This window comes from Cimex lectularius, unplaced genomic scaffold, assembly GCF_000648675.2.
Source record: "Cimex lectularius strain Harlan isolate CLEC.00 unplaced genomic scaffold, Clec_2.1 scaffold28, whole genome shotgun sequence".
Lineage (NCBI taxonomy): Eukaryota > Metazoa > Arthropoda > Insecta > Hemiptera > Cimicidae > Cimex > Cimex lectularius.
Window position 1 is genome coordinate 355,278 of NW_019392712.1, and position 24,007 is coordinate 379,284.

Here is a 24,007-nt window from a genome sequence, read left to right on the forward strand (position 1 = left end):
CCTGAATATTTATTCTCACTTTTCTCCTTTACTCAGATTCTCCAGCCCTGCAACTGGCCAAGAATCACCAATTCATTGCATTAATGTTGCACAAAAATATGGATTAGCATAATCCAATTTATATTATGAATCCTTGTCAGTCATTTTTTGTGTTTTGAATGTATTTTGGTCCTCTTTGATCTGCCAATTCTAGTTGTGTCAATTGTACTTCAATTTTAGTGAAGTCTTTTGGCAATTCGTGGTTCAGACGGTTTCGCACTTAGCTGTCTTCAATCGTCAAGACTTTCAACTGTCAAGTGTTTATTCTCACTTTTCTCCTTTATTTAGATTTTCCAGCCCTGCAACTGGCCAAGAATGTGTATGGATTAGTGTAATTTGCTTGTTGAATAGGACTCAACGGTGTGCTGTGGGCACAGAACCGGTGATACAACAGCTCTTAAAGGGTGCAGTATATTATACACCCCGACTGATACATCTACGTCTAGTGTAAATTTGCAATGAGAAAATGTCAGATGTATAGAAATAATTTGAAAGGACAAATAAACTCATGATTTGTTATGAATCTATGATGGCCTAAATTTGATTATTTGAAGTTTTGCCTGACCAAGGTTAATTCTTTGATTTGAAATAGCGTGTAATTTAATTTGTGAAACGGGCAGTTTGACTTTGATGGTTGGACGTCGGTCGCCCCCGGTGTCATTTTTGATTCCTGGTCCGCCTGTTCTTGCTGAATTTCCCCCGTCATAAGACCACTAGTCATTATTTTTCGAAAGAATACAAGATAAAGTTTTATGATTTTTTTTAAACTTTTAACAACGACTTTTAACATGGGGAATATGGGCATTCTAAAGTTTAAAATTTCGAATGAATAATACACAATGTATTTCTACCCTTTGATAAGATGTACGATAATACAGTCAGGAACCGGGTTGGGTCGTTTTCTGTTATGTAAATAAGAAATATTCTCACTGTCATTTATTGAAATTTAATCGTTTAAAGGGAAAAAAATTGAGATAATTATATCAGACGAAGATATTCTATAAGATATATTATTGAGTCGTGCGCTGCGTAACCCTGAGGAGTTTTCGCGTTGGCAGCCCTGATCAGTTTAGTGTTCTGCTTTATTTCTTGTGTTTGTTACTTCATTAGTCTAAAGGCTTCCGTACTCATGTAAAAGTTAACACAATTTACGCCGTGGGATCAGTGTTAAAAGGATAAACTTTTTTCTAAAAAAAAACAAAAAAGGGCACGGGCAGTCTGTTCGACTTAACCGGTTAGGTTTAGACCAGGGGCGAGGTTTGTTATTGTTTCGTTATTTACCCCCGTAGTCTCCGCGTGTGTACGGAAGAGGGTTGATAGAATAAGTCTCGAGAGTCGACGAAAACAAAAAAAAGTCGAAGAGGAAAGAAAAAACAAAACACACACAAACAGAAAACCATCTCGAGCTCACATCATGTCCGGAAGAAACGAATGCAGGATTTACGTTGGGAATCTCCCGCCTGATATTCGAACAAAAGACATCCAAGACCTTTTCTACAAATTTGGTAAAGTGACGTTTGTCGATCTTAAAAACCGTAGAGGGCCACCTTTTGCTTTCGTCGAGTTCGAAGACGGCAGGTAAATAAACCTAGTTTTATTTCTTATTATACACTATTTTACCCTCTTAGCTTAATCTTTTTTTTTCAGTTTATTATTTTATCTTTATTTCCTATTTTTTAACAGTTGAAAACGCATCCCCTGATTGGGCGGGTTTTTTCTTCCTTCCACGCCGCATCCCAGTTGCTCACTCATTTCCCTCTCGTTTATCATTTGAAAAACAAGTTACCATTAAATTTCTAAGCTTTAACTCCCAATTTATCAAATTCCAATCCATTTTTCAACTTTTTTTTTCATAATTTTCCCTTCCCGGGTGTATGGATTGTTTTTGTTTTCATACCGCCATGGATCCGCTCTCTTCCCTCCGCCTAATTTTTCTTTTCTCCCGGAAAACCATTCCCTCGGAAAAGGATGGATTTGAGTCAGTTCGGAAAATTAAAAAAAAAACCAAATTACCGGTTTCTATACTTAAGTTTTTTTTTAAATATATTGATATTAACCTATGTGTGGCGTCGGTGAAAGGCTTTCGTAACGTTACATATTTTAATCGATTTTTTTTACAAACTAATGCGATCGAATTTCTCGGCTTTCCTTTTAATTATCGCCTATGCATTGATTTTATTACAATAATTTTCCAAAAGAAAAAACAAAATAAAAAAACTTCCTTTCTGTATCATTTGTTAGATCCCATTTTTGTTGCCATAAGTCGATAAAGTACTTAAATATCAATACATACCAAGAAAGACTAATTCTAAGCAATGAAAACCTTTTAAAAACTTATTTTTATAAGGAATTACGTAATTTACATTATTAGTAAACGAGAAGTACAAAACTGGCGGTCAAAACGAACTCATCGCCTTGATTCTCCTCAGATATTTATTTTTCTGTGTATTTAAAACACTATTTTTTGTCAGATTCCATCTTTTTTTTTCCAATCAGTCTTGTTTTGCTTTAAAGGGTCAAATTGAATACGTACTATATTTGTGGCAAAGTTTGCCCCACTCTTTGACCGAGATGGATTTTAAAATTTGTAAACCTGTAATTTGTCGAATGTAATTGTGCGAACATCACGCTTGCCATGGTAGAACATACATTTGCTCTGTGAGGTTTTCTTTCACGACTGAATATGTTTATTATCAAAAATTGTTCAATGAATTGATGAAATGTCACAAAAAATGGCTCAAGAATGTCAGTTTGTACTGCTTAGTTTCTCCGCCATACATGCTTGATTATTCGGAGTGCAAAACATGGTCCCAATATGTCTATTTAGTAGTTATAAATGACAGTATTAATTATTCAAATTAAATATACTTTCTATCTAAGGTTGAGATGAGAAAAGTGTCACGTGTGACGCCTTGTCGCATGTTAGTGGGGTGTGCACATCTGTTTGAAACAAGCACACACCATGCGACAGAATATAATTTATATCAGTAGTATTAGTGAAATGGATAGCTCTGAGGAAGAATATGAGGAACACATGGAAGTAATGGCAGCAGAAGCAATCTGCTTACTTTCAATGAGGAACAGAAAAAGTTTGCTTCATGATGTGAACCTCATTATAAGTGTATCTAGCAAATACCTATGTTGATTTCTATATTAGAAAAGGAAGATCAGGCAGAAAATGCTGATTGATTCAGTATTTTGTATTTTAGAATGATGAAACATCAATTTGATTATATACTTGGAGCAATAAAGGAACGGATCAGGAAAACTAATACAAATTATTATATACCATTTACCATAGTACCACATTTACCCTCAAAGACAAGAAAAAAGGGAAAAACTGACGCCGGACGTATTTTGTTGTTTTCTTTTATCATTATTTTAATCACAACATACTTATGTTAATGAAGGTCAAATTAAACAAGATCAGAAATTTACGAGGTTTTAACGAGTATTTTAACTACCAATCCCCCCCCGAGAACAACACAGAAAACTATTATTAGTATTATCAAAGAGAAACCTCCAATATAAATAAAACTAAAATGGAAAGATAGCAACAATCTAATGAAAGACATCCGATACTCATGGCTCCAAGAGAAAACATGATAGGATCAGATTGGTGTCGGGTGTGTTCCCCACTTTAGCCATCTGAAGGCCCTCAGCAGCACTGGGCTGAGCCATGACACCTATTAGAGGTGGGAAAAAATCCAAATTTCATCCCGATCTGAATATGTTAACTCTAACAAACCTTTTTTACATGATGTCGTGGAATGCAATCCTATTGAACCGAAAGCTCATTCTTAAACCCATTTCAAAATTTCCTCTGCAGTTAAGAAATGAGTTGTATTAAAAAATTTAGAAAAGGACTTATTCTTTAACCCAATGATCTAGGGTTTTGGCAATATTGTTTGGCGGCAAAAGGGTTCAAGATAGAAAGGTGTCCTCACTGAATTTTCTTTGGTCAATTTATCAGCTTTCTTATAGCCCCTCTGCCTTGGTACCCACAAAAGGGTAATTTTTCTTTTACCCAATGTCTGACAGGGCCTTGATGAAATACTAACAGTGCTAGACTTTATTACAAATGAGGCAAAAGTAAAGTAATTCCTGTTATACAGTAGGACTTAATGTCCAACTACCCACTGGGTGTCACAGATGAGGGGTCAAACCACTTTACAATAAATTTTTCACACTATTATCAATTAAAAAAGCATGGGCTCTGTTAGGATTCAAATCCATAACTGCTAACGTAACAAATAGGAGTCCATTTTAACCACTCGGTTACCGCAATTTCCTTACCGAGGAGGTATGGATATGGTTTTCCAAGGTTTCAGTTTACCAGTCAATGAGCAGCTGAACATTAGGACCAGTTTAAATTAATTATACTTTTTATCTAAGGTCCTGGACTAATGGTTGAGATGAAAAAGCTAGTGTCACGAGTGGCATTCGAACCCATGACCTTTGGCTTAATACGCCACTGCTCTAACCACTTGAACTATTGTGACTTCAATCCACTCGGAAGGTCGTGAGTTCAAATCCCACTCGTGACACTAGCTTTTTCATCTCAACCATTAGTCCAGGACCTTAGATAAAAAGTATAATTAATTTAAACTGGTTCTCTTTGATAATACTAATAATAGTTTTCTGTGCTGTTCTCGGGGGGGGGGGGGATTGTTAGTTAAAATACTCGTTAAAACCTCATAAATTTCTGATCTTGTTTAATTTGACCTTCATTAACATAAGTATGTTGTGATTAAAATAATGATAAAAGAAAACAACAAAATACGTCCGGCGTCAGTTTTTCCCTTTTTTCTTGTCTTTGAGGGTAAATGTGGTACTATGGTAAATGGTATATAATAATTTATATTTGTTCTGATCCGTTCCTTTATTGCTCCAAGTATATAATCAAATTGATATTTCATCATTCTAAAATACAAAATACTGAATCAATCAGCATTTTTTGCCTGATCTTCCTTTTCTAATATAGAAATCAACATAGATATTTGCTAGATATACTTCTAATGAGGTTCACATCATGAAGCAAAATTTTTCTGTTCCTCATTGAAAGTAAGCAGATCGCTTCTGCTGCCATTACTTCCATGTGTTCCTCATATTCTTCCTCAGAGCTATCCATTTCACTAATACTACTGATATACATTATATTCTGTCGCATGGTGTGTGCTTGTTTCAAACAGATGTGCACACCCCACTAACATGCGACAAGGCGTCAGGTACTTGAGTTCCCTGCTTCAATTTGTCATTATAAACTAAAAGTAGTTCTAGGACAGCCTTGGCCTAGAAGAAAAAATTATTTTCCTCTCTTTATTTGCATTACCATGATTTCCGTATCCAGCTGTAGCCAGACCAGTCTAATTACATCCTCTTCCCAAATGGCTCTTATTGCACTGATATCAAAATGTCTGAATATTATGGTTAAAAAAAATCTACAGAATAAATATGGATTTAAGTAATGATTTTTTCATTTTGATCCTCTATTAAACAAACACAAAGGAAGCCTGATAACAAACAAGGACAATGACCTTTAAAAATTAAATGATCCAACGATCTCATCCCAACATGAAAATTAAATATTAAAAATGTTTGATCTTGTACAGTAGGATTCCACAAATGAGCACATTTGGGATTTTCTAAGCGTTTGGGTGAAATTTTTTGTTTTCTGCATTTTTTATTTTCATGTCAGTTTATTCAATTATTCAGATTTTTCTCTCTTCTGATTTGTATTTTTTTATTATTTAATTTGTGTTTTTGTGAATTGTGGTTTTTTTTCTCCATTGTTATAATGCATCTAAACCTCTTTTTTTCTCCAGTTATAGAATGCATACAGTTGTAATTTGACCTTATGTTCACAAGTGTGAATTGTTCAGTTTTCGAAATCAATCCTATCATCCGTAAACACGTGATCAAATTATCAATGAAACAAAAAACTTTATAAATTATTTACTGCGTTAAATATTTGCTTGTTTGGCTAATTTTTATACTATTAAATTTTAGATACTTGACCTTGATATTACCCTTGTGGGTTAAATTTTTGGCATTCTTCAATTGTGCAATAAAAAGTTATGATTTTTTTATTGTTGTTTCCCATTAAACTTTTTTTTTCTCTCTTATTTATAACATGTATGCAATAACTCTAGCACTAAAAATTGTTTCTGGTCATTAGGGTTTTTTGTTCTAAAGCATTTAAATTTTATTTTAATTTTGTCCCCCTTACAAATTATTTAGGTATACTGTAAATTAAATTCACCAATCGCAGGTGTAAGTTGCTCGCACCAAGAAAATGAATTTTGCACGCGGGTGCGAGTCTCACACATGCAAATTATTTATGCTTTTCTCAAAAATGATAAGAGAGAAAAACAAATACAATTCAAAATATCTTTTAGTAATCTGAACAAAAATGCTGTTTTTAAAGATTAATTATTTTATTTATTTACTTATTTTTCCAAAAAAGATTTACATGGAAATAGATAACAGACGAACAAATGTTAAAATCAATAGATACAAAAACAATAATAAAATATAACAATAATTAGGAAAAAGGTATTGACATTTTATTTAAAAAAAAAAAAAAAAAAAAAACATTTTTACTACCTATGTCACTTCTTAGATGATAATAATAATAATAATAATAATAGTTATGATAATAGAATAAAAAATACAATTCAAAAAAATAATAAAATAATTATTAATGAATATTAATTATTTATATGAATAATAATTAATAATAATGAATATAAATCACATAATTCTACCTTGTTGAACATGTGGTTTAATAACATTTTTGGATTAATTCGATCCTAATCCTATGAGAAAAATTGAACATAAAACTTGTTATTTTTTAAACATGACATTTGAGATTAAAAAAGTCCATGTTACTCACTTTCTTCAGAACAAATTCCATCCATGACATTGACTTTCTTTTATCTCAAATTTTGTTCTCAAAAATTAGTAATTACAGAATGGAAGTGAAAACAATAAATTAGCAATATTTGATCAAATTTGTTATTAAATTTATTTGTACTAGATTTTTTATTTATTTATTTTATTTATTTTTCGGGGGGGGTGCAACAATAGTTAAATTTGATGGTGACTCATTTAATCACTTTAGGGGCCCAGGTTTGAATCTTAATAGCCCAGAATAAGTAAATAAAGTTTTTGTTATTAATTTTGGCACCATAAACAATATTAATGAAAGCAAATTTTAACAATGTTGATTGATTGATGGTACTATGACAGTATTTTTTTCACACATGAAAGTAAGAATCGTACAAACTTTGAACCCAAATAAACCTAGTAGATATAATCGCTAGTTATAAGGTTGCTGTTGTGATGTAAGCGATACTTGATAAAAAGTCAGAACAGATGACTAAAAAAGGAACGATGCCGTAATGTAACATCACGTCGTAGATAGACTAATTGTCGTTGATAAATCTGATAAACGGGGGGGGGAACCGATAATTTTTATCCATTTATTTTCTAATCTATTGAGAAAAAATGACTAGTTTAAAACCCATGAAATTAAGTTGAAATTAACATTACAAAGAGAAATGTGAAATCACTAAAGGTTGATTTTGATACTTGATTATTCCTATTGTTTTTCAAACAATAGGAGAAAAAAAATGCTTCTGACTAACATTTGATAAATAATCCAGTTTTTCTTTCAAAAAAATATTATTTATTCATTTATTTTTTATTTACTATTTAATTATTTTTAAAAAATTATGAAGAACATACTTGAGATTTATTTATTAATTTCTCCTGTTCCATAGGTCCTTATTCATGGCTTTTAGAGCTAGAATCATACTATATATATATTATGCAGGGTGGGCGACCAAGACCCGAGTGGTTAAATGCCTGGGTAGACTCATACCCTATCCCTAACGGGTCCGGGACTTGGTCGGTTCACGTGTCCTGCATAAACCTCTTAGACTTGTTCACAACCCCAAGATTTTGGACCATTTTATCTCGGGGAGTGATTTGGTAATGTCCTCTCCTTCAAAAGTTTCGAATCTATACCTAGCGTACCTATCACACTCTGCGAGGTAGAGCCGTACCGTGCCGTTTCTTCTTTTATTTCACAAAAACGGCAAAAGGGGTCTGGTAAAATACCCATTACGAAGAGGTGTCTTCTCAAAGAGCAATGGCCCATCAGGATACCTATCAGCCTCCTAATTCCCTTAAGTTAGAGAATAGCCATTTCGATTCTGTTGGTTTGATCTCCTTCACAAACTCCTTCGATTGCCTGTGTCCGGGGGACAGACTCCATTCTTTAAGGAATTGTTTCATGCCCCAGCTATTGAATACTCTCTTTCGCTGTGCTTATAGAGTGGGGTAATACCGGTTGTGGCCCAACATCAGAAGAATCATACTAGTACAGTCGTAATATGATTCTAGGTCCTAACAACCCTGAAGACCCATGGAACAGGACGAAAACGCGTAGGCAAAAATAATAAATAAATTGCAATTTGAACACCAATATAAAATAATATAAAAAGAAATGCAGAAATGTAGGAAGAAGGGATTGTAATTACGTTTCTTATCCCAACCCTTTTAATATCAAATCTGTCAACCCTTATATAATAAATACATTAATAAAGTAATCCTTTTTTACACATTTGACCCCAAAAATAACTCACTCGTCATTGAAGTTATTTCTGATCCCTGAATAAACAAACGCAATAAGGTGATTTTGATAAGATAAATATTATTTTTAATAAAAGTTGTGTTCTTCATAAATCTTGCTTGATTGTGATAATTTGGGCTGAATTTTTTCAATTTCGTTTGTGCAGTCTTTTTCTTTCCTTAAGTTTCTAATTGTTTATTTGTTTTGTATGCATAATGGTTTTCATTATTTCAGTTGGTCGATGTAATGTTTCGCCTTTAAAATTGCCTACATAGATGGGCATATATATCCTTGGCTAATAGGTTTTAGATAAAAGTTTCTCTGTATAATTTGAGTTTCTATTTAACTCTTTAACAGACAATAGCTAGCTATAAACGTCTTGCTATCTACAATAATGAAAAAAATATTCACTTCTGTAGGGAGTATTTCCTCTTACGTTGATCACTGTCTGCATTTGACGTGGCAGTGATATTATGAGGCTTTGAATGTAGTTCTGTGGAATATTTTCATACTCCTCCAACAGCACCATTCTTAATCCCTGCAAATTATCTGGCCTCAGAGGGAAACTTTTTACCCTCTTTGACAACTCGTGTTTGAAAGGGGGGAAGTCGGGACTATATGCAGGCCACTGCAAGCATTGAATTGAAACCCATTTCAAGTAGATCCAATGAACGAACCTAGCTGTATGGGGCCTTGCATCATCATGCATAAAAATAAAACTGTTGCCAATGAGTGGCATATAAGGAACAACTTCTTTTGATAACACATCTTCCACGTACCATGCAGCTATGAGGCCTTCGATGAAGATCAAGTTTATGCAACCTTCCATAGTAATGCCTGCCCAAACACCACCATCTCCATAGCTTCTTTTCTACAAAGTAAAAATATTGTGGGGATGTATCGCTCTCCTGTTCTTCTCCAAACCCTCTCTTGACCATCAGAAGACCTTAAACTAGACTTTGACTCATCCGAAAACAAGATTTTAGTTCAATCTTGCCCAGACCAATTGATGTGATTTCTTGCAAAACTTAACCAAGCTCTTCTGTGCCTTGTCAGAAATTCTGGTCCAGTAGCAGGCCTTCTCGCATGTAATCCAGCTTCTGAAAGTCTTCGCCTTACAATGCGTAAACTGACATTAACATTTCTAACATCTCTCGTTGAAATTGTTGCTTGATCTGAACAGTGGTAGACTGTCGATTATGGAATACATTCGAAACAATAAAACAATCATCTCTCTGAGATGTGACACAATGTTCGGACAGTTTTTCTGGGAATGTTAAGCACCCTGGCTCCATATGCTTTACTTTTCTTTTCATCTTCCAACAATGCTATGTCTCCTCAGATTGTAGTCGAATCTGAATCACTCAAACAACTGTTAAACTTAAAAACGGTATAAATTAAAAAAGTCAAACCACCAGGACATTAGGAAGAAGCTTTACAGAAAACCCAACAAAGAAGAGATGACTATTCAAAGATTTATTTACAAAATCCAACATACAAAATAGAAAATAATTGTAAACATAAGTGGGAGATTTTATCTGCGTTTTATATATCTCTAATCCTTTAAAAGGGACCAAATATTGTTTAAGATAATCAATGGAGGATTATCTAAGAGATAATTAAAAATATTAAGGGTGGCCACTTTTTTATGCCTCTCAGTGTGGTTCAAGATAGTATATTATGAACAATGGTGCTTTGTAATTTTCTACATGCCTGGTCCATTAGTACAAACGGCTTTGTTTACTCAGTTTTGCAAATTGTCTCCCTATATCATTGTTTGGTGTATGGAAAGTATAAATTATTTTTAACAAGTTTTGGTTAATGAATATAAAGAAATCACACTGATTTTTGGACTTGTTATGAACAATTTATTTTTCTCCCTTTTTGTATTAAAACAAGTTGATAACAAGTAGCTTAAATATTAATAAGAAAGCAAAGTACATTTTTAAACCCACATTTCTCTAAACATACCTAGCGCATGTTTCAAATTATTAGATATGCTGGTGGTTTAGATTTATCATTGCTTTCCATCAATTCGGGTTCTGGCGGCATCACTCTAACGTTCATCAGGGCCACAGAGTGGTAGACAATCACATCCTCCCTTGAGTGGAAGAAATGCTGCTCGGATGCTTTCCTAGGCATGAGGCGATTTGATTGAGCACTCAGGCTTGCTCTAGAAACTAAATACCATTCATCCATTCACTCATTCATCCTAAAATTAGCTACTTTCAAGTACGAATCAGAACATCCTTCTCTCCAATCCACTAGGAAGTGGGTGTTGCAACTGCAGACATTCCTATCAAGCCTGATACAGTACTCCTCATTTACAGATGATACCGCCATCCTTTCAGCAAACCCACCTTTTTTTGGAAGAGCAGTTCAAGAAATAGAGGGTCAAACTCAACGAAACCAAATCCCATTGTAGAAGCTTCTTCTTCTCTTATTATTCTTCCAGCAACCAATGACAGCTATTTGGACATAGACAGAAGACTCACTTCCAAAACGACAAACAGAGGATATAAACTACTCAAACGACTAGTTGGCAGCAGATCGAAATTCACAAAAAAAAAACCACTCACATATTCCAACCTAGGGTTCGACCAAACGTTCCCACCTCCAAAGAATCTACTCCAGTCCAAAATTATTTGAACCGTTGTCAAGCTCCTACTTTGTATCCAACCTTATCCACATGGTCTGCAGAAATATTTGTTCACAAAACGATAGTAAGTCAATAAAGATACCTCCAAAACCCTAGATCCTCGTCCAACCTCCCTAGTTCAACAACTTCTATCTCGAACCCTTCCGACAATCCTCTTCTTAAAATGCCTAAAGCCTCCATAGCCTCGCAATAATAATAATAAGAATTTTAATTAATGGATTACTTCTCCACTCTTATATAAAAATAGTAAACACTCCCTTTTATGTTCGATCAAATCCATAAAAAAACTGACTTTTTTGTGGGAGATTTTCCATAAAATCCCAAAGTAGGAAAACTGCACAAATCTTATTGCTCACCCCAATTCCCTTAGTCCTAAGCTTAATATCCCTTATTCTCAGTAGTCCCTTGGAAGGCAGTGGCCTCACGACTGTTGGCCAGTGAGACCGACTTCTTGAAGAGTCACCACTGTGTTATTCTTTGTACCCTACTAGTACATTTTTATTTTATTTTATTATTTTTTATTTATTTATTTTTTTAAGTAACAATTCGGGAAGCTATTTATATTCAAATATACAGTGTATATTTGTATTTATAACGGTTACATTTTACACGATATATTTTTGAGCATTCAAACAGATGAAATTATTAATAGATTTATATTTTGACTTGTCAGTTCAATTGTTTATTATATATATTTTTTTAAATAAAATTTTTATGAAAACATTCGAAAGCTTATTGGTTAGAAAATACAATTGTAAGCAATAATTTTCGTAGTAAGTTTGTTTTAAAAAATATATTTTGTAATAAATACTTCTAGCTGTTGTTAATTATATATTTTTCATTTATTTTAACAATATTTTTAAAAAATTAAATATTATTTTTAAGAGTATTTTCTAATCTTCAGCCACTTGGTTTTGAATGGTTTCATAAAAATAATTTTCTTTATTTATTATATATTTGAGTCAGGTTGACTTAACTTTTATGTCTATAATATGAATGTATATGTGTTAATTCGGTTTGTTAAATGTTGTCAGTAACATGGGTTTTAAATTTGGAGGATATTGGATGAATGGTTGGATTTTGGAGGAGAAGGAATTGCAGGCAGAAACCAATTTCCCCTGAACTCTGGACTATCGGCCAATAGGAGGATAGGACCAGGATTATAGTAAATTATTATTACGTTCACAAAGGTGATATCGTAATTCTTTCCCACACGCTTTTTGTTGCTGAAATTCAGTACTTTTATTTCGTTTCCCATGGCTGGGTGTAAATGTCTTATTCTGTTAAATGAACACATTTATTTTATTTTTATTTTATTTTTTAACTAAACACCAGGTGCAAGTCTATTACATGTATGAATACCAACCATCCAATATGTCATGCAAAATACTTAAAAATTAATTATACCAGTGTGAATGTATGTTAAACATATATTCTTGCTGGGGTTTTAAATCTATTTTCTTATCAATTTAATCTTATATTGTGGGTTTGACATTTTAAATTATCGTTTTATTACTAAAAAATAACCAGTTTACTTTTCATTATTAAATATTTCATATTTAACTAAAGTTATTTTTCCACAAAAGTCACTAGTGCCAGGAAAAGATTTTTATAATCTAAAATTGACTTATTTCAGGGATGCTGAAGATGCGGTTCATGCCAGAGATGGCTATGATTATGATGGATACAGGTTGAGGGTTGAATTTCCACGAGGTGGAGGACCAAATGGGTATAGGGCACGTGGCGGCAGCATGGGTAGTGGCCTTGTCGGCCGTGGAAGAGGCCCGCCCGCTCGTCGTTCTCAATATCGCGTAATGGTTACAGGTACAATAAAATTCATTATACTCTTAAAACCACTGGTCCTTAATCTTTCCTTCCTTGTACCTTGTCATAACCTTTCCCAGTTCTTAAGAGAATTAAAAATGGAAATAAATTTTTTTTAAAATAATAGATCAAAAAATAGACATATCCTTGCGTTCTTGCCAATGGGAGGCTAGGAGATGAGAGAAAAGTAAATATTATCTTTGTTAATCTTATTTTAAGGTTATTATATATAAGTTGTTGTTTTTTAAATCTAGTTTCTAAATTTTTAAATTAACAAAACTTCAAACATTTTATTTTGTATTACTCTGATTCTGAATTTTTTTACATTTTGTAGCCTGGAATTAGAAAATTTCAGCCTTCCAAGATTGTAATCCCTTGGACATTGTATAAAATCCAGAAGAAATCTTGATTTTTAAGAGGAACAAAGAATATCACCAAAATAAAAATTGTCCTCAGCTAATCCAACCCAAAAATTTATATTTTTTGTTCGCCATAAAAAATTATATTTAAGGAATTTAAAGGACAACTTTACTGAAATTATGTTTACATTTTTTAAACTTTGTACCTAATCTCATTTTATTACAATCCTACTTATTTTTANATAAAAAAAATGGATGATTTTTATTAAATAACCTTGAAATACATGCACAACTAAGGCAAAAAACACATATTTTAAAAAATTGTGTATTTTACTCAAAATAATTTTTCTCGGCCCCTAGAGCTTATTTATTGACCTAGTATCACCAAAAAAAGTTTCATTAAAATCGACATTACCATGACCCTAGCCTAACCTTGTTTAATTAAGCCCAAAGAGAGACGAGGTTCACGATTTTGTCTTTGAAGATGTTTTTTAAAGTGGTATGAGAAATTCCAGTAACTTTTCCTTCTCCAGTTTGACAATACAGCCTGTTGAAAATACTCTTGGGTTGACCATAATGGTTAGTGTTGACCTGGTGTCTCAATTTTACAAATGGATTTTTTCCTCTCAAAAAAACTGTGACCCCTGCTAAATTGTGAGATTCCCTCCTGTGGTTTGTGGGATTGTGAATTGATTAGCAATCTGGTCCTTACTGATCACTTTGATCCGCCTATCAGCATTTCACTATCTATCTAACATGACACACTTAAGATGACGAAATGCCAAAACACAAGAGACCAACCCGGTGAGGATATCAGTAATGACAAAATTACAACTTAGAAAATGTGAGCGCATGCAAGGTTGACTCTATTAATCTGACTAAAAATGTCACTCATGTGGTATTTTAGCCAATAAAAATTACAAATTTTGTATTCAAATGTTTCAGAAAATTCAGTCAGTTGTTAATTTTTTATTTTATTTTTTTTTCTCTAGACATATTATTTCATTTGAAATGTTAACCTTTGTTTAATTAAACAGGTTTGCCACCGAGTGGAAGTTGGCAAGATTTAAAAGATCACATGAGAGAGGCAGGTGATGTATGTTTCGCCGATGTATTCAAGGATGGCACTGGCGTTGTTGAGTTTCTTAGATATGATGATATGAAATATGCATTTAAAAAATTGGACGATTCTCGTTTCCGCTCGCATGAGGTATTTGTCAAGGTCCAATTTATGTATGTCTTATTTTTTAACTAATTAAATTATTTATTTCAAGGGTGAGACATCTTACATACGGGTTAAAGAAGATTATGGAAGTTACGGACGCGAGAGTGCTGACAGGAGTAGTGATGGCAGAGGTGGACGATCTAGGAGCAGGAGTTACTCCCCAAAACGAAGAGGCACCCCCACATATTCTCCTGTAAGGCGACAGTTCGGTTCACATTCTCGTTCTATGTCATAAAAAAACTGAGTATTCCTTTTTTACACTTATTTTTCTTCATTTCAATCTTCTCCGAGTTTTTTCTTTTCTTTTTTTTTATGTTCAACAGTAATGAGTTTATTTGTGTTCACAAAAATATATAGTTGTTTTTAATTATATTAAATTCTTTGACCAGTAATTGTTTCGGGAGTAGAATTTGAGTCTTGTCATTGTAATTTACTTTTAAAAGTGAAATATTCAGTCTTATTTAACTGATTTAAAGATTTGATCTCAATCGGTTACTTTTATAATCTGTGTATAAAATGCTATGTAACTTTCAAAATTATATTAATTATATTTCTATTGCAGTAGATCTGATTGAATTTCATAATTGAAAACACAATTTTCTCGCTTATTACATGGATTATTCCAATTTGAACCTTTTTAATTATATCCTGACTTTTGTTTCTATCCCAACAGTAGAGTCCTGTTTATCATTCCTTTTCTCTCTTTTTATATTCAAATTTAGAATTACATTTTTTTTTTAATGCCGTTTTTAATGTCATTTAATGTCAAAATAATGTAATTGTGTCCATCTAAGCATACTGGCAAATAAGGCAACATTATTTAATGGTAAGTTCATATAATATTATGCTTTGAAAGTCAATGTTTTCTTAGCATCTTTTATCATTTAGATTTGCTATTGGTCTAATTATTTTATAAACGAGGAATGCGTTTAAATATTAAGATAAATGGGACTCTACAATTTTTTTTTTTTTTTTTTTTTTTTAATTTCCAGCATGGAACAAATTGATTTTTTTATTGTTTAATTGAAAAATAGATTAAAATAATTATTCAGTTAAAACAGTTTATTAAACACCATCGTACTCTGTGCTTATAATTTTCACATAGTTGGACATAATTGCTTAATTCATTTAATTAAATATTTGAATTACATATTAACATACATTAAAGAATTGTTAAAAATAGTCTTAGCAGTTGTAATACAGTGAAACCCCTCTATAGCGGCCACTTTTCTAACAGACAATATAGCATACGAAACAAAAGAGAGATTTCTATACATTTCGAACTTCTCAAACCCCTTTTAAACGGACATAAACAGTAATCTTGTTAAATGTTCATAAAAAACAAGTTAACTTATATATTTTAAAAAATGGTTACAGATGTTTTAGGCTAGGTAAGGCACAAAATATTTTATTGAGAGACAATAAAAATTTGGTTTGTTTACATTTTGTGTTTTAATTGTTAAGAAATTATGTGTTCATTTCTTCATCATTTTTTAACTGCTTCTTTTTTTGTGCACTCTTCCTTCTTCACATACCCTCTTCTGTTTTAAGTTCCTTATTTTGGTGATCTGTTTTTGGGTACTACATAGGTACATTCATTGTCATAAAGAAAACAGAAAATAAGGAAGGAACAAAAATTCCTGCCCCTCTGCTAATGGGGGGTTGAGTTTAGTTGAGGATCACTTTGTTTAGCCTGGAATTGGCCAAAAGGGCTCTTGACTTTTGACTATATTTTGCATTACTCAACTTCTTCCTTGTGTATCTGTTATAGGGGGTTTTACTGTATCAACAGGTTTTTTAAAAATATATTTTGCATTTTGAAGTAAATTGACAAAATTCAATGCTCTCTTAATTTTTGACATTAGTTTTCTAAAAAAAAGTACACATTGTAATGAATAAAATAAAAAATACTTTATTAAAGTTTTACTATCGCTCAATTATGGCAGTAAAACTAAAATTAAACAAATTTGTAAAAAGTGTCCTTAAAAAATATCCACATCCTTGTTGATATTGCAAAACTATGAACTATAAGTCTACTATTTATTAATCCTTAATAATTTCTATACGGGATAAAAAGCCTCAAATAAAATACTACCCTTTAAAAAAAAATATTGTTACCTGTTTTTTCCTCTAGTTTGGTTAATAATTCATCGATGCTTTAAATGTGGCTGATTATGTGTTTTTTTTCCATTTAGATTTTTTTGTATGAGTAGATTTGGCTGTTTATTGTAGGTACTCGCTTCTTAGATACCTCACTAAATTTATCTAAATAATAATTGGCCTTTTTAGCTTTGGAATTATGTATATATAACTAAAAGAAACTTGCATGTCTTATTTAAAAAAAAAATTAGGCATTTGACTTTGTTCAGTCCTGTTTGTGTCAAATACTGCCAATAATTCAAATGTTGAATTGATTTGATAGTTTGCTTGTTGTATTTTGCGTGGCCATTGGGAACTTATTCTTGCTGTTATTGGCCGGAGGAGCTAAAATATAAATAGTTCTATTGAGACTTTTCCATTTGTGCTAGGCGGTCAAGTTCACTAACTCAAATCCTTATTAAATTATTATTAATGTAAAATAATAAAATAAACAGTAAAGCTATGAGGGAAAATATAACTGTAAAATCATGAGAGAGCAGTGTTTATTTTTCACAACTTTTAACATTTATTATTTAATTGTTTTAAGTTCACTCCAGGTCACGATCATGTGTCCTCTAATTGTTCTATGGTGAAAAGGATGCTTTTCACGGGCCTTCTTGATATAATGTTTGACATTGTCTTTGACAGTTAACTCTATCCTATGAATACCAGCAATTAATTTTTTAATGACAGGACTGTTTTTGAGCTTCATGAATATTGAATGACAAGGCGATATGTGTGATGATTTTCCGTCTTCATGTAGTGTTATGATTCTGACTAACTAATCACGGTTTAAACAACTCGTGACACAAACAAAATTAACAGTAAAGCTAATAGAAATACCTACTAAAAAAAGAAAAAATGGACTGATTAGTAATAATACAATTAATCTCTAATGTCTGTCATTTATTTATAGGTGTTGCAATTTTTTTGATGGGGAGTGTAGTTTTGATTAGGTTTTTAGGGCAACTCTTAAGTATTGGAAAGTGGCCCCTCATTTGTGTACTTTTTCTTAGTTACAGCTAGGCTTGGTACTTTTCTCTCATCTCGGTACTAACAAATTAACATCCGTAGGGATATGAGAATATTTCAATAAATAAGCACATTGTATGTATTATATTAGTCAAGATACATTTTTGTATTTTGAATGAAGGCAAAGATCAATTTGGTTTATTAAGACACATCTGACCAAGGTAAGTCTTTTAATAAAAACTGTAAATTTTATAACACCAAAGAGATTAAATCTCACCTACTGAAATATATCCAATTTTTGTATTCTCTTTTGATTTATTGATTTTTTTTATTTTGCATCTCTTAATCTTTACTTTAAAATAATGTTAGCATATTTTTGTGATTTTCATAGGAGAGACAGTAAAATCTCAATCTTATGAGATAACCAAGAAAATTTATTGTCCTACATTATATACATATATATACACACACACACTCAATTTATGAGTGATATAATTTTTTTCTTATCTAGTGATTTATGTTAATGAAAATTTATCTCCAGCAGAAATAGTTAAAATAGATTTATTGTATATTTGTGGAAGTGCGACATGATCCTGTTTTGTTGGTAAATGTGTTTTGTGAATGTCTTAGTTACAATTAAATTTTCTTTTTGATAGTTTTACCACTTTCTAATTACATTTCCTTCAGCCTTATTATTTGTGAACACTAGAAGCAGACAGATATTAGTAAACGTATTAGACTTTTCTTGGTGTGGAAATGGATGAAAAAAAAACACGTGTGTGTTTGAGTGTAAGTACAGTGGATATATTTTTTTAATTCCTTATTCCGCATTAGAAGCTTTGTGTTGTTAATATTTAACTAAATGGGCTATATTCGGTATATATATTATTATTATTATTTTTATTTTTTTTTAGATTTGATAAATGATTCACTTATTGTTTGTTACTTACCAAAACATAGCTAACTTGCATGCAAATTTAGTAGGAGCCTTCTATTTATTTATTTAACAATTAATTTTGCAGTTTCATTCTAAATTTTAAAAATGTAACATTTATGTAAAGGTTGTACAATCCTTACAGATTTTCCAAAGGGGTTTTATTTCACTGTGGGTTGAATTGTAACATTAATAAAGTTTCTGTTTACATTTAGCAAATTTAAAATTATGTTTGTTATCTCAAATGATTATTAAGAACCTAGTGATATCTTATTAGTATGTCTTTTTATTGTTTCATCAGTTATTCACATTTGGGTAGATGAGATACATAACCTAACCCACACTTTCCCTAACCCTATCTAACTTAAACTGTAAACAGTTCTTTTTAAGTATGCACTTCTTTGTGTTGGAACCTCATCATATATTGTTTAGTTAAGTTCAAAAAGCTTTTAGTTCGAGCAGATTTTATTTATTTACGGAAGGCACCTTCACTCACCTTGTGATCATCATCATCAGTTCATTCTGTTTTGTTTAAACGAAGGCTGATGATGCTCACAAGGTGAGTGAAAGTTGTCTTCCATAAATAAATAAAATCCACTGGCACTAAAATCTTTTTGTACTTACCTAAACAATATACAACTTAACCTTTCCCTAGTCCTGTTTAACCTTAACTATCCCTAACCATACCTAATCTAACTCTACTTAATCTAACCTACACTATCCCCCTAATTCTACCTATTTTAAACTTTCCCTAACCCCTTACATAATCTAACTTAAATGAACCCTTCCTAACCTAGCCTATCCCTTAACACATTTTAACATATAATTTTGAAAGCACATAGTGGATGAGAGGGATGTAAAGGAAGTATTGGAAAGTAAAGATGTTTTGTCTAACTGGGCATTGTCATAGATAAAACATGATTCGCATATTTAACTCTACTCATTAAAGAATGAGTTAAGGTTAAGACTATGTAATGTGACATTCCTAACCCTACCTAACCTAAACTCTCCCTAACTGTACCTATCCTAACTTAAACTATCACAAACCCTTTATTTTTTTAGTGTTTGGTTTCTCCAGTGAAAAGGGTAAATAGTAAAAAAAAATGTATATGTACAATCTTAACACAAGCCCCCCCCCCCATTGTTATCCGGCACATTGGAGAAGTTAAAAAAATTGAATAGTATTATAGCACATAATGATATAGCTTTAGTAGTTTTGTTTTATGTTATAACTATTTTGTGATTATTTATATTTTTGTGTGACTAATAATTTAAACATGTCAGCTTTTGTGTGCACTGTGGTTATTTTTTATTATTATTTTTTTTTTTTTTTTAATGCGCATAAATATTAATTTTTATTTTACATTGCCAAGTACAATTTTGATTTATTTTTTATTTTTTATTTTATTTCATATTCAGGGTGAAACATCCTACGTTCGTGACAAAGAGGATGAGAGCGGCGCCTATGGAAGAGATAGCATGGATAGTAGTTACGACAGAGGTGGAAGATCTAGGTCTAGGAGCCGGAGCTACACACCGAGGAAGAAGGGGATATCGCCTAGGCCGAGGAGAAGTTATTCTTCCGCGTCCGGCTCTCGATCTCGTTCACGCTCTAGGTCTTAATGTGACGCCCACAGATTTATTATTTTGCTTATATCATATATTCGTTCAATTATGTGGTTGGCCATTAGACTGGACATTTTTTGAAAGTTTGATTAGCACTTTATTTTAGTTTTCAATTTTTTTTTTTTAAATTGTAAGTGATTGAATTGACTTGTGCTATTTGTAATGATAACAATACTATCAATTAAAACATAATTGTGGAAGATGTATTTTACATTTAATAGTTACTACAAGGATTTTTTTTTCTTAGCGTAATAAATTAAGATAGCTCACCAAGAAAAATTTACATTAACTATAATTAAAAAGTAAGATAAGCGCTCTAGAATAAACTTTATTAATCCACTAGAATATATTTTATTTGGTAAGACAATACTCGTAAAACTGAAGTCTCTTTTACTTTTAATTTCAATGAATAATTGTTGTAAAAAATATATTATTATAACTTGGAAAAGAAAAAATATAGTTTTCCTTAACTAATGTAATAACCATTCTTTACTCTTCGTAATAATGCAATATTCTTGTAAATGATAAAGATGGGATGAGTATGTTGTTCAACAACTTTAAAAGATAGTTCTTACTCAATATTGTTTTCAACGATCTGGATTTCAAGAATTAAACACTCATCATCAGGTTGAAGGAGTTAAAACACGTCTCTCGACATGAATTGAAGAAAGAGTCAACCCACCGATGCTCCACCCACGCAATAGGTCAATGAGAAGCTGGTTTTTGATGCCGCTCAATTTTGAACGTGTAAAAAACTTGAATTACAACACGACCAAACATTAAACTAATAAATGCTGTTAGAAAATAATAAGTGATTAATTTGTATGTCATATATTATTTAGGTACATGTTTAGTAGGAGGTAAATCAAAATATATCATTTATGCATTTATCCCCATGTATAATTTTACATTTTATTTAAAATTCGTCAAACCAATCTATTTCCTCTCTTTGTTGAAGCTTTTTAACACTATTGCATTTAAATTTAAATTGAAGTTGTTTTGTTTCTTTTAGATGGTCTTTCTTTACATTCAGAAAATTGTTCAATTTAAGCAAGTGCTCTTTAACTCTCGTTTTAATTTCCCTGCCACTTTGGTTTAAGTTTTAATTGTTTGTATTTTTTTTAATAATTAGCAAATGTTAATGGGAGTTTTAACATACGGTCTATGAGCCAAATGAATCCAGCAGCTTTTGGGGTCCATGGATGATAAGAACCTGCTGGTATCATAGTATATGTAGTTATAGGTTTTCTACATATGTCTTCAATTAAGTTATTTATTACAATTAATTAAGGTTTTCAGTTGAGATAAAAAAGTCAATGGCACAAGCGGGATTCGAACCCACGATCTTCGGCTTGATACGCCGCTGCTCTACCACTTGAGCTATCGTGACCTCGATCCACTCGGACACCAACCTCCCATCTCAACCAAACCTTTTGAATTTTCCTTCCTTTTTGCCATTTTTCAAATGTCGTGTAATCAATTTGATTCTCGGCGACAAATGAAATGGCCACAGAGAGCTTTAGTGAAGTATACTTCATTTTAAACTTATTAAATTCACTAGTTTCATGTCCGCTTGACCAATTAATATCTTACAATTAATTAAGGTTTGGGAGTGTTCGAATCCCGCTCGTGCCATTGACTTTTTTATCTCAACTGAAAACCTTAATAAGTAAGATAATTGGTCAAGCGGACACGAAACTAGTGAATTTAATAAGTTTAAAATGAAGTATACTTCACTAAAGCTCTCCGTGGCCATTTCATTTGTCGCCGAGAATCAAATTGATTACACGACATTTGAAAAATGACAAAAAGGAGGGGAAATTCAAAAGGTTTGGTTGAGATGGGAGGTTGGTGTCCGAGTGGATCGAGGTCACGATAGCTCAAGTGGTAGAGCTGCGGCAGCGGCGTATTAAGCTGAAGATCGTGGGTTCGAATCCCACTCGTGCCATTGACTTTTTTATCTCAACTGAAAACCTTAATTAATTGTAAGATATTAATTGGTCAAGCGTACCACGAAACTAGTGAATTTTTTAATAAGTTATTTATTATGGACAGTTTTAAGTCTAAAAAGTTTAATCAGCTTTATTTATTTCCAATGTAAAATTTATACTGGGCTGTAAAGAATTAATTAATTGGAGGAATCCTTTTAGAAACTCTTAATGTTCCCTACCATATTCATAAAATATATATACATAGAATTTTCAAAAAAGGATGGATTTAATTAATCTGTTATTTGGAAACGTCTTTTTTCTCCTGGCAAACTCATTGCTGCATTGGAGATGGCCAAACTCAGAGGAGTAGGACTATTAACAGTCACTTGGCATCTGAGAAAACATCTGCATCACGTGGGCATATTCAACAATGATCTCATTAGCAGATTATGCAATGAGGAGGAACAAATGGCCACCCATATCATCATGGCTCAATGGAGACATAACCTAGGGTACAAAACAAAAATAACCCAGGGAATGAAATTGTAGCAGCGACACTCAATGACCTAATATTTCTGAGAAGAAGGATTGGGTCGTTTGCACTGAACTAGGGAACTACAACAGGTACAAGTATCCACCATATATTTATTAATTAAACAGTTGGTGCAAAAGTACTAATCAGGTAAGCACATTGTTGATAACTACGCTGCAAGCCTTTAAGACTTTGTGTCATGACTATTGTCATTAACAGCAATGTACTAGATCTTCATAGTCGGATAATATAACAAGTATTACTGAAATTCTCAAAGTCAGACCAGTGAGTCATTGCTTGGTACTTCTCATCTTAAAAATTTCCAAGGCAGTATTAACGTCGCGCAGAATGGTTCGAGTGTTGCCAGAGCTCCTTTTCTTGTAAAATTATCCTCTTGATCACTTTTCTCAATAACTTGACTCAGTGGAGGGTGGTCGTTTAACATTGAATTTTTTAGTTTAGACTTGAAATTCAGAACCATCTTTATCCCCTCTCTTGGTGTGAAAATTAACTTACCGAAGTTGCTGTACCTTTATACGGGATAGTACTCTTAATTTACAAAGGTCCGTGCCCATCATCTTTATATGGTAGCATAAAGACAATTTTCCTCAAATGTTGCCTGTGGAGAGAGTTCCTTCACCTCCATTTTGATGTCATGCTTGGTGCTTAATGTACAATCTTTGATAGGATTTTTGTCGCTGAATTCAACAGTGCAAACAATTTTTAATTTATAGCCACCATTCTCAAGTCGTTAGCTAAAAACTATTTGCAAACATTGTTTTTTGGAAAAATGAAATCTTCAACCGAGAATCACTTTATTTATTTATCATTTTAATTGGTTCCTAGTGAATTAATTACTCATGTTAATAAAAAGGATTAAAAATAGTGGCTTATGAAAGGATTCTCTATATATGACCATATAAGTTTATCTCCTTCAGGTATCTACTATCTTATTATAACCATTACTGTGCTTTAAAAGTTGTTTAACGCCTGCAGACAGGCCACATCTTATTATTTGTGATGGTAATTCCTTGTACTCTGTTAATAAGTGTTTTACATAAAGCACCGCATAAAGGGCATCACCATGATCTTTCTTTCGTGAGGAAATCCCCATGTGTTTGGCCTGGTG

The 24,007-nt window shown here is 32.3% G+C and overlaps 1 protein-coding gene across 3 annotated transcripts; it reads left to right on the forward strand.

Moving 5' to 3' along the window:
• The first annotated feature begins 1,077 nt into the window (after positions 1–1,077).
• Positions 1,078–20,615, forward strand: LOC106669977 (serine/arginine-rich splicing factor 1B-like). Of its 3 annotated transcripts, XM_014399908.2 has the most exons (6): positions 1,544–1,617; positions 12,371–12,526; positions 12,973–13,160; positions 14,557–14,729; positions 14,794–14,937; positions 20,209–20,615. In XM_014399908.2, the coding sequence occupies exons 3-6, from the start codon at positions 13,088–13,090 to the stop codon at positions 20,410–20,412; spliced, it is 594 nt and encodes a 197-aa protein (XP_014255394.1). In that variant the 5' UTR covers positions 1,544–1,617; positions 12,371–12,526; positions 12,973–13,087; the 3' UTR covers positions 20,413–20,615. The 3 variants fall into 3 exon arrangements, with proteins under 3 accessions (XP_014255392.1, XP_014255393.1, XP_014255394.1); XM_014399906.2 differs by lacking the exon at positions 12,371–12,526 and having other exon boundaries at positions 1,078–1,617; XM_014399907.2 differs by lacking the exons at positions 12,371–12,526; positions 20,209–20,615 and having other exon boundaries at positions 1,079–1,617; positions 14,794–15,310.
• The last annotated feature ends 3,392 nt before the right edge of the window (positions 20,616–24,007 follow it).